The sequence below is a fragment of the Varanus komodoensis genome, unplaced genomic scaffold, assembly GCF_004798865.1.
Source record: "Varanus komodoensis strain SLA01 unplaced genomic scaffold, ASM479886v1 scaffold7_1, whole genome shotgun sequence".
NCBI lineage: Eukaryota > Metazoa > Chordata > Lepidosauria > Squamata > Varanidae > Varanus > Varanus komodoensis.
Window position 1 is genome coordinate 2,841,686 of NW_025336479.1, and position 12,319 is coordinate 2,854,004.

General features: G+C 41.7%; 1 protein-coding gene across 4 annotated transcripts in view; it reads right to left on the reverse strand.

The window, feature by feature from the left end:
- PRPSAP1 (phosphoribosyl pyrophosphate synthetase associated protein 1) overlaps positions 1–12,319 on the reverse strand; it is a 37,355-nt gene that overhangs the window by 22,541 nt on the left and 2,495 nt on the right. For all 4 annotated transcript variants that reach the window (XM_044453786.1, XM_044453787.1, XM_044453788.1 and 1 more), the window contains 2 exons: positions 3,061–3,113; positions 1,940–2,006 (listed from right to left, as the gene is read on the reverse strand). In XM_044453786.1, coding sequence (XP_044309721.1) covers positions 1,940–2,006; positions 3,061–3,113 — 120 coding nt within the window. The remainder of the gene's footprint in view (positions 1–1,939; positions 2,007–3,060; positions 3,114–12,319) is intronic.

Genomic DNA, 12,319 nt, shown 5'->3' on the forward strand with positions numbered 1-12,319 from the left:
CACATTAAGGCTATGCACATTTAGATGGTTAAAAGAAAGTCCTACAGCTCTCAGCATGTCTCAGTCAGTCATTCTGTCCTAAATGCTAAAAGCAGGAGAAGGAATGAGAAGGGGAGGGTATATAACACAGGTGGGCAACCCTGACATGTGGGCCCCATAGGGTCTGAAGGCCTCTGGTGGGAAATTCTGCCACACATTGGCAAAATTTGCTGTCAAATTTTAATGGCAGACCATTAAATAGAATTACAATTAATGTATATAGTGGTGTATAAGATGACTCTTGAAATTAGAAATAGCAATGCAAATATGGAGGTGGGGAGGTCATCTTATATGCCAGGTGAAAAATTTTCATTGTACAGTAGGACTCCTGTATCCATGAAGGAAAGGTTCTAAGCCCCCAGTGGATGCCTGAAACTGCAGGACCCCTGCGAAACTGGAAAAACTGCAAGTATCTTTAGAAAAAAACGATGAATATTTCTAGAGACTCTGGGGAACACCATGCTCTTTGTCTCGGCACTAGCTGGCCTCACTCATGTGTTTTGTCTCTCAGTGGGCCTGAGGACTGTAGAGATAATCACAGGTTTTTTTCTTAGAAATGTACCCATATATTCCAGCGTAAAAGAGGACCCTTGAAACTGGAAATAGTGAAGCAAAAATCAGAGGTCATCTTATATTCCCAACATATGACAAACACCAGAAAAACCTCATATCAATCTCATCTTATGCATGAGTTGCCATACAGTAACAATTTTATCTTGAAAACAAACTACATTTATCTATTTTCAGTCTCCATAGGATTCTGCTGGTGAAATTCATTGCCAAACAGGTGATTGCTTTTGCTGCAGCCAAAGTAGGGACAGGAATATAACTCTTGGAAGCGGGGGGGGGGGGTATGGAAGTTGGTCCCTGAACTGTTCCCCCACGTCGAATTTGCCCCCCTGGGACATATGGCAACCTTCTTCGTATGTTTCATCATGCGTACGTGTAGCAGATGATTATTTTCACTCAATACCCATATATTCTGCAATATATATTCTTCCAACAACGACCAGACCAGCCATGGAAACAGCAAGCTGTTTGTTTATCGGAGGCAGTCAGTATTGCCTTCAGACAATCAGGCAGAGAAGTTGGCTAGGAAAGAGGTGGGTTCATTTTCTCTTTAATTTTCTCTTTAATTTAACACAAGGTATGTGTAGGCAAGCATCCCACAAAACACGGGGGTGGGGTGTGCTGGATGAGCTTGCCAACGTATTTGCTAGGCTGCTTTAAGTATCCCTCCAGGCTGTGGAGAGATTCCAAGTCTCCAAGCCCAGGCCAAGCAGCACCCATGCACCGCCCATGAGCAGAATGCACAGCGGTTTAACGAATATGCCGACCCAGGACAGCTGTCATATTCCACCATGGGAAAACAAAGCCTGAGGAGACATGGTAGCTCTTTTTGAGCTGAAGCACAGCATCAGGAACACAGAAAACCCCTGTGCAACAAAACTGCACCAATGGTGAAAAAAGCAGTTGCTTTACTGTTGACAGGTGGAAACATGTATTAGTTCTGCTATAAGCAGGCCCTGATAAAAAGAGCATCAATCCTCAAAAAATAATCCTAAAAGAGCAGGGAAATGAGAGAGCAATTAAGGAAGAGAGTCTTCAAGAGAGCTTTGCAGACTGGGAATCTTATCAGGTTTCACTTACTGTCACTTTCAGTGCCACATTAAGCTGCCTGCTTTAAAGACCCCACTGTTAATGCAAGAGATTAACTGGCCTTATTAACACCACAAATAAGGAAAGAAAAACTGGCAGCAGGGCTAGCAGACTTGCACTGCTCCTTGTCAATGGACAGAAGAGACTCCAGAGCAAATTCACTCAACAAGAGATGATATATATCCAAGACTCTGGGGGTTTAACTTTCACAATTTAAAGTCAATCTGCAAAAGGAACTTACCTGGGGATGGTCTGAATAATGAACACATCCTGGCCTCGGACCGATTCCTTGATTTCAACCCTTGTTTCTGTAGAGGAAGCACAGTTATTTAAACAGGTCCTTTGAAAGGCAGTCTAATGGGGTCTGCACTTCCAATAAGCAGCACTTGGGAGTGGAATGTTTCACAATTAAACTATCACACATGATTCCTAAGTGGATATTTGATAAGTTGGCTTGGGACTTGGGAAATCCAAGTTCTAGCCCCCGCTTGACCAGAAAACAGTTACTGACTCTCAGCCTAACCTACCTCAAAAGGTTGTTGTGAGAATAAAATGGAGAGGAGGAGAATTATGTAAGCCACCTTGGGTTACTTACAAGAAACAGGCCAGGATATCAATATAATAAATATTAGGAATAAATCACCTTAGATCCAGGTAGACTTTCTAATCCAAGGATAGAGTATGCTATGTTAAAATTTAGCACAGCAGAGTTCAATTTTCAGTAAAGAAATTTGGAATTCAAATTTATCCAGAGGCAGAGGGATAAAGGAGGAAGAGAGAGGCCCATATTTGGGCTTTGACTGGTAGAGAGAACATACAGCTCAGATGCAGTGAGTTCAGCTGATGGTGGCACTTGGCTTCAAACAGTTAGGCATGCTACTAGTCCCATCCACCATGCCAAGCCAATTCCACCAGGCCTTCTCACAGCTCCACCCCACCGAATGCCAAGCTGCTCCTTCCTGTTCCATCTGCCTGCACGTGCCAATCCCCAGCTCAGGCCTACCTGCCTCACACAGATAAGAGACACAGTCTTGAAACTTCAGAAGCTGGTAGGTTTCCTTATAAGCTGCTTTTCTGATATCTGTTCTTGCAAGCTAGGTTGGTTTATAGTCAAAACTTTCCTTTCCGAATGTGTAAATGCAGCACAGCCAGATCACTTTACATACCCTATAATACTTGGATGATGTGGTTTTATGTTGGCTTGTATTTAATTGCTTTTATTGTGATTTGTATTACTTGCTTTTTAAATTATGATTTTACAATGTTATTGTTAGATTTTTCCAAGACCATTTTCTAAATATAAGCCTACAGATGCTTCTGAACAAAATAAAGATTAAAGTTTTAAAATAAATCCTGACTTACCTCCATTGGTTTCTTGATACACAACAGATTTTCCAAGCTCAGCACCAAGACGCCTAAAGAAGAGAGTGAGAAATGAAAGGAGATTTTACTGCATGGAAGATCTTACCGCATGGAATTGTTCATCATGCAAATTCTAGAACTAGAACATCAGACTTCAGCACTAGTAGAAAGGGCCTAATGACAAACTCAAAAAATTAGAAAAGCTCTGCTCAATCGCACTAATAACCTTTCTAGGCCAGCATTCTATCTCCCAAATAGCCAGCCAGCTGCTTATGAAAAGCCATACCAGGAAACAAATGCAACAGCATCTTCCTACTCATGTTCCCCAGCATGAGGTACTCAAAAGACAGGTGCCTCTAATCCATGAGCTGGCACATAGCCATCATGGCCAGTAGTCATTAACCGAATTTTTCTCCATTGATTTATCTAATTCTGTTTAAGAGCCTTCCAAGTTGGTGGCCATCACTACTCCATTTTGTGGTAGTAAATTCCATAGTTTGAGAATAAGGTATGTGAAGGAAGTTCTTCCCTCTGATGTCTTCTGATGTCTGCCAGAACACTATACAGCAACATTTCTTGTTGCAACATTTTAATTTTGCTCTTTGATTAAAGAGAGAGTGCAAAAGCCGGTACCACCCCCTCCTGCCCACACAGACACTAATAGCAATACTCTACAGTGAAAAAATAAAGGAACATCTCCATGACAATATAGCTTACAGAAAGTCCAAATCCACACTGTAGCACCACACCTTGCCCACTGAAAGGGACATGGCAAAAATGCCAGGTGGGTGTCACTCGGGATTAAAATTCACAAATGTCATGTTGAACTGTTCTTTATCAGTTAGAATGGGGTAAGCAAATTGTGGCTCTCCAGAAGTTTTGTCTGACAAGTCTCATGTTCCCTCCCCATTGGATGAGAAAACTAGGGCTGATGGGTGTTGTAGACCAAACCACAAGTTGCCCACCCTGAGTTAGAATGTATTTATGTATAGCAGGTATGTATATTCAGTTTTACCTATAGTATAATAGTTTTACATCTGTCCAAATACAGTAAGCAACAGATTGCTTTGCCTTTTCTCAGGAACAAATTACATGAAATGACAGGCAGAAGAACAAGAGCACTACTGGGTTGAAATGTTTTTGACAAAGTTTTAGAAGGTAAAAAATACCCTCTCTTTTCTGCAGGCATATTCTTATTGACAATCAAAGGTGTAGAAACATTTTATATGAAAGCAAATATTTGAATATAATACCATCTATTGAAATCATAGAATAACAGAGTCAGAAGGGGCCGAGTAGGCCATCAGATCCAACCACCCACTCAGTGCAGGACCCCAAGTTAAACCATCCCTCTAAGATGACTGTCCAGTTAGATCTTGAATGTCTCTAGTGTGGGAGAGCCCATGACCTCTCTAGGCAACTGGTTCCACTGCCGTATTGCTCAAACAGTTAGGAAACTTTTCCTGATATCTAACCTGAATCTGGTTTGTTGCAACTTGACTTGATTATTTCTTGTACTACACTCTGGGATGAGCAAGAGGAGATCCTGTCCTCCTTCCTATCCTGCAGAGTGCCATCATCTCTACTCTCAGTATTCTCAAGGCGGAACATGCCCAGTTCTCTCAGTCTTTCCTCATAGGGCTTTGTGTCCAAATCCTGCATCATTTTTGTTACCCTTCTCCGAATTCTTTCCCATTTTGCTGCACCTTACTGAAATTGTGGGGCCCAGAACAGGACACAGTATTCTAGATGAGGTCAGACTAGTGTAGAGTATAGGGGAACTTCTCATGAACTGGATGTGATTCTTCTAGTAATGCATCCCAAAATAGCATTTGCCCATTTTATGGCTACATCACAATGTTGACTCATATTTAGTCTGCAGTCCACAATAACTCCAAGGTCTTTATCATTTCCAGTACTGTTGAGTCACATACTCTCCATCTTATATCAATGTGTCTGGTTTCTTTTTCCTAGGTGTAGGACTTGGTATTTGTCCCTATTGAATCTCATTCTGTTGCTTTCAACCCAGCATTCAAGCTTATCTAGATCACCCTGGATCTTCTCTCTGCCTTCCATGGTGTTAGCTATTCCACCCAGTTTTGTATCATCTGCTACACTTTGACTATTGTTCCTTGTACTTTCTCATCTAGATCATGAATAAAGATTTTGAAGAGTGGTGGGCCTAGGATGGAACCCTGTGGTACCCCACTAGTTACCTTCCTCTAGTTAGAGAAGGTGAATTTTATGAGGTCCTTATGTTTTCTGCAGGAAACCTCAGAAGCCTGCACAAAATGGAGGGAAAAACCAACTATTGGATGGTGCTTTATCCCAACAGTCCTAGTGATGGGCCCAGCTGTCACTTGAAATGATCTCACTACCTGCTACTGCTTAATTCTATGGTCAGCGTCCCTCTCCCACATTACCTTAAGTTTCTGACCATGCAGATGAGACTCTGAAACGATGCCCATTTTTGTGACATTGAGTCGGCCTAATAAAGGGATTTTCCTAATGGGGTTTAGGAATCCATAAAAACATCCTGATGGACAGAGATGTGCTGCCAAAGATGCAGGAGACACATGAGCAACAGGTCTAGAATATCTGTTCAGACTATACAGCTAGTTTAAGCAGAATCTTAATAGGAACTTTACTTGAGCCATTCAGTCTTGGTTCCTTTTCTGCCACATTACATTTCTGAGGCCAGTTACATTAAATGAGAACCTGCTATTAATTAGAAGCCAGCCTAAGCAAATATTCATGTATTATTTATGAGAGAAACAGGGATCTTACTATAGCATTTAACTTCAAAAGTTCCTTGAAACCAAACTAAAAAGCTCTTTACACCTCTCTAAGACAATTTCTGATAGATTTGTTAGAATATCTTTTCCACACAGAACTGCTGCATTAGCTTGTTTCATTTATTTAACTTACATGTACTTCACACATCAGAGGGGCCCCCAATTTAACAGCTTTGTTTTTCCCTTTTCACAGCTTGTTTGGGATTCCTTGATACTAAACATTTCAGCGAGCACATGCATTTTCTGTTTTGGGCACATCCTTTTGTTTAGCTAACTATAAACAACACGAAACAGCAAGTTAGATAAAATCCAGAAGCTTCTCAAGTTGTCTGTGTTTTGCTCTGTAATCACAGATCCTTATACACAAACATCGTTCAACATCCTTTCATCAAGGGGGAGAACTAAACACACACTAGACAACTTTTAAAGCATGACAGAACTATAAAAAAATGTGAACTACTCTACTTTAGTGAGCAGACAGAAGTCAGAAAAACTTCTGTAGCTTCTTTTCTGCTGTATGCTTATGCGTGGTTTTTGATAGAGCTGATATAAAATTACTCCCAATCCAGGAAGGGCAGATGCAAGAGGCTTCTCCAGCAGACATTGCCCTTCCGTATCTCTAGGAATTCAAGTATGTGTAACAACTGGAGACAGGAAAAATCTTATCTGATTGGGCCCTTCTTTTTCTCCCCCCACTCCATCCCCCATAAAAATCGCATGTATTGAGGAAACAGTTCACCCCCATTTTGCTGGATCAGAAGGTCATCACTTGCCCTTTCTAAAGTGTTCTATACATTCAACTTCATCAACTTCCACTTACTTGCCAAACCTTCAGCTTACTTGATAATCCTTCAAAGGAGAGGGGAATGGAAACACGAAGTCAGGTTTGGGCTAAACCATCCTATCCCAAAACCTAACCCTCTCTTCTCTTTGGAGATCTCCCATTTATTTATTTATTGCTTTTTTATACCATCCTATCACAAAAGTCATGGAGGAGGGGAACTATGTACCCTATGCTGACCTCCTTCTTGAGGGAATGCAATTGTGTAATAAATATAGGGCAGATTTGCAAAGTTTGGAAAGTTATGCTCATAACAAAGGACATCATCTGTATGAAACCTGGATTAAATATTAGTTAGATAATTCTACTATAGCTGGATTTGTTACACTCAGTTGAGACAGTCCAGTCCCAGAGTACAAGGGTGAATACTTCTCATTTGAACAACAAAAGACCTTATAATGGCACTAACAAAGAACACTTTTGAAAGCTGATACAATGATTATATCATGAGACTTTCAATTTGTAACCCTTTCCATCTGGGGCCAATCCAGGTCAATTTTCAGGAAAACAGATCTGTAGTTCAGGGGAGGACAAGGAGGAGTGAAGATTACTCCTGGTTGTTGCCATTCTGGATTTACTCCTGTATAACAGTAGTCTAATTGAATCAAGACGTGAGTCCAAACTGTGAACATCTCAGACACAGGAAAATTATCCCCTGATCCTGCTTACCTAGAGTTTTTGCTACCATCCCATTACAGTATTCATTGGATTGCTAAGCTGAATTTTGATCTCTTCTAAAAATGTATATATCTAACTCTAGAAGATTGCTTTCAATGCAACACTTATGTAATATTAATTACATAAGTCCAGCCGGCTGAGGTGGGGGAGAATACGGCCATCACACCAATCCTGCTGAAGAATTCTCTCATCCTCCATCAACCAGTGTGCTGTAGTGGTTAAGAATGCAGGACTGGGACTCAGGCAATCTGGGTTCTAGTCCCTGTTCAGCCAAGGATCCAAAAGGGTGAATTTGAGCCAGTCACAGACTCTCAGCCAAGCCTAGCTCACAGGGTTGTTGTTTTTGTGGGGATAAGATTGGGAGGAGGAGGAGGAGGAGGAGGAGGAGGAGGAGGAGGAGGAGGAGGAGGAAAAATGGTATAATCTGCTTTGTGTTCTGTAAAAAAGAAAAAAGGTAGCGGACAAATCTGATAAACAAACAAACTGTTACTGCCAGAAGCCATTCTGGCAATCAGAGTTGAGAGTAGCAGGGCCTACCCACCAGCACTTCTAAAATAATTTGTTTTCCCCCTTCTTCCCTCCCCCTTCTTTCTCCCTTGTCTATCAGTCTTTTTAAATTAGAAGCTTGCATGCATGGATTGTTTTGCTTAACTGATTGTACATAACCTGCTTCAGGAGCATTTTTGCCTGAAAGGCGGCAAAGATACTTCAGATAAATGAGTCAGCAAATTAAAGCCACTGCAGCATATTGTATACCATTCCAAGTGAAATTCAGAAATGCAAGGTTCTGCAGTCCCATGTTTACTGCTGCTGAAGCTGAGTAAATGAGAATTAAACAAAATGTATATAGAATGGGGAAGAGGCCTTGTACTGTTTTATCCCATTGGTATGCACTAAGTTGACTAACAATTTGCAGTTGGGACTGTAATGGACACAGGCACACCCTGACCTGGTTTCCAAAAGAATGGGGCATAGAGGCAAGGTGATTACCACAAAACAGGATCAGAATCTGTTGAGATGGCCCAGAAAATTCTACCTGGCTAGCACAGATGATGTACAGTTCTTCCTATTTAGTACAAGTGCTGGGTGGTGCAGGGTCTTAGGTTTATGTAGTTTGAGCTAAAATATCTGGCTTCCAAGGGCAGACAGCACACGGAATTTGTAAGTCAATCAGAAGCCAGCATCACAAAGTTCAGCTGGAGCAGATAGATATGAACAAGGTCAGAGAAATTACTAAGAATTTCCATGCCTGGGTGGGGATGGGGAATATGTGGCCTTCCAAAGGTTTTGACTTACATCTCTTATCAACCCTAGCTAGCAGGGTCAAGATTAAGTGCTAATGGGAGCTGCGGCTGAAAATATGTGGATAGCCAAATGTTGGCCCTGTTCCAACACTATAGGCTGCTCCCACAGGCACTGATGCCCTCTCTGGCAATCTGCAAAGGCCTTCACAGCCAGGTAACTGCAAGAGAGAGGCTGCTGATATTGTGAGTGTGCACATGGATTAACCTTTTTTTTTTTTTTTTCAAAAAAGTACACCTGCATATGCTTGCCTGTGTTGATTTTTCTTCATACATTATCTATTAATTTAAAATTGCCACTGTAGCTCCAACTCCTGGAAATGTTTCATATGCCTAAGGGGGTAGATGCTAAGTTCACACATGTGCAGCAACCTTTCCACAACTGTATTAATGTAAGTAACCTGCACCCCACTTTTCTTTGCAAATAATGATGTTTTGGTCACACAGGAAAGCATTATAGAGCGCGCACACATGCAGAGAGAGAGAGAGAGAGAACACAAAAATTACAGATTGCAGTGATGCTACATTTTAGAAGTCTGGAATGTTGGTCTGGGGAATATACTAGTATGCCATGTAGTTAGTGTTATTACACTTTTCTAAGCATTCAAGAATCTGCTTGTTCAGCATCAAAAGATTCCATTGTCAATTATTCTTTTTCACGTGAACTTCACCAAATGCATTCCCGGCAAAAGGACAGGTTAGGTAATTTCCGCGGAACCTACCACTCATAGGGCTGACAACAACTAAGGTATACTTATTAGTAGGCAACAGTGCTTTGGATTTTCTTTGATGGCTCCCTCCAACAGCTGCCATAGATGCTGGTAGCATTAAGCGGATGGAGATAGCATTGATTACTTAAAAGTGGATCAAAAAGGGCTTTTCCAGCACAGCTACTTATCAGGTTCATAATCTATGCTACTCCAAAAGCATGTGATGGACAAAATAAGACAAAGTGGGATGAATTTAAAAAAGGAGACATTAAAGCAAATTAAAATCTTTTAATAGCTTACGCCCAGCCTTAAAAATACAGCCAAATAAAGTACTTCAAGTATATATTTCTGTGAGTTTCTAAGAAAAGGTAGCTCTAGTTATAGTGTGGACATCAAGATTTAACTCCATGAGCTCCAGCCATGTCACAGAGTATTTTAGAGTTATTAAAGTATAGCTTCTCTCAGATAGGTGAAATACCACATCCTTCATTCAAAACAACATACAGTTGAGAAGTAAAAGAAAGGTACCTTCTACGTTAGACTCTAGGTCAGGGGTGCAGAATATCAGTTAGGATTGCAGAACCTCAGGTCCAAAATCCAAATCTGGACTTTGAGGAATTCAAATCTGGCTCTTTAGGAGAAATGTTCCACTTCTTTCCTACAACCACCAAGCATGTAATGGTTTCTTGGATTTTGTGCAACTCCCCACCACCACTGTAAAAGGCTGAAAGGTCTCTTCTAAGGACTAGTTAGGGCAGCCAGGGTGGAGTGATGTCTGCCAATCTGGGTGGCTTTAAAAGGGATTGGGCAGATTCATAGGGGAGGAAACTATCAGTGGCCACTAGCCTTGCTGGCTATGTGCTACCTCCTTTACCAGGCTTGCCTGCATACAGCAGTTCTGAGGACCTTGGGCAGGAGGAGGTCTTGCACTCCTCCTGCTTGAGGGATCCTATGGGCAGCTGGTTTGCCACCATTTGTATAGCGTGCTGGACATTTGGTCTGATCCAGCATGGCATTTCTTATGTCCTTTCTCTGGAAAGTTCACCTTTTGACAGCTATCGAAAGAGTGCAAAGTAAAGGCATTTGTCGCTTCTGTAGCTTAATGTTTATGGTTGGAACCTGTTGCTCATTGACAGCAGACAGCATGCTGGCAATTGTCTAGGTAAGCCTCGGCCTGGTGGACATTCCTGCAAAACTATCAAAACAGTTTTAAAAATAACAAAAATATTTGCACAAATTACTTGCATTTTTAAAGAGGGATGACAAATGAGTGACAACCTCTCCAATCTCTCAGAAGGCATCACGTTGGAGATCACCACTTCCCTTAAAGTCACCTACTGCTCTGTCACCTCATCTAACCTATCTCCCTTTGTGAACATATCTGTTTTCACTGTTGACTTTCTGAAGCACCTTTCTCACTGCTACTTATTATTTTTTATACTCCTTTAGCACGTTTTATCAGTGGTGAGGTTTTTTTGTAACTGAATGAGGCCCTGGATTTTTAGAAAACAGCTGCCTTTAGTGCACTGTACTTACAGGGAAAACTACTGAGATAATGCTAACCCATCAGGGAGCAGAGCATGAGACATGGGCTCCCTGACGCATTCATGCTGGTGGCACTGACCAGAGAGGAGTACCATACACAGCTGCCCCCAGGGTTGCTGCTGCTGGAGGCACTGTCTTTCCTAACCCTAGCCCCATATCCCAATGCCTAGCTGCCCATTGCCATGATACCCATCGGCATGCCCATTTTGCTTCACCCACCTCACCACATCATCTCACTAGGCCAGCCACCATAACCATCTTGCCAGGGCACACAGCCACGCCTGGCATGTCCATCTTGTGAGGTCAAGACACCTGTAAGGCAGGCACACCAACAAGCTCACAAGGTGGGGCTGGCAACATGGCACACGCTGGCCTCACAAGATAGGCACGATGGAGGACATTGCTCCAAGGCAGGCCGTGACAGGGGTGGCAGTGAGGCTGGCATCATGGTGAGATGGGGCAGGCGGGCATTGGGAATTCACATCAGAAGGAAGGCCATTGAGCATGGAGACAGCCAATCAGCGCCCTGCCCACTGGAAGTTCAACTGTTGCTAGGCAGAACAGGTCAGCAGAAAATTGTGGCTGCAGCAGTCACTCTTGCTGCCAAACCTGCTGCCAGAAATGGGGAAATCATGGAAAAACACTGTAAATGAAGTCACACATAACAAACAAGCAATGCTGCAACACAGAACCTTAGAACAAATTATTGGTTCTCCATGGGGTTCAGGGTATGGCACACTTCACCATGCTTGCTGAATTCATACATAATGACAAGCAATCTCCAACATGGCTTGGCATCATGTGTGAACACAGCAAATATCAGTTCTGAGGTGATTTTGACACAAAAGACAACCAATATATGCTGGTTTTAGAATACAGAAGCTTCTTATTAGAAATGCTCCAGGTCTGTATACCCATCAACTGAATGATCTATTCAGTACTGAATTGGCAACTTGGTACTTAGAATGAATTCTCTCCCTTTAAACTCATTAGGATTAAAAGTCTAAGAACAAGAATGTTTCAGAAATATTATTACCTGTTAAACAATTAAAATCTAAGAGCTTTAGTAAAGTTTTTTGACAAAAGATGTGCTATGTCATTTCATGCAATTTGTATTTTAAGTTGATGGTACAACTATCTTTTTTAATATATTGAAAATGGATCAAAAGATTTTCCCTTTACTAATTCTTCTTAGTACTAACCAACCTTGAATCCATCTAAAACCATATTTGGTGCATGTTTTATATGAAATACATTGATTGGCACTAAGTCGTTAACTGGCAGCCAAAGACATCCTAAACACTGAAACTATAGTTTGAAAACTCTCACCAAAGGCCAAGTCTGTAAGAATACATTTGTAATGCCCACTCCAGTCCACAGTGAGAGATA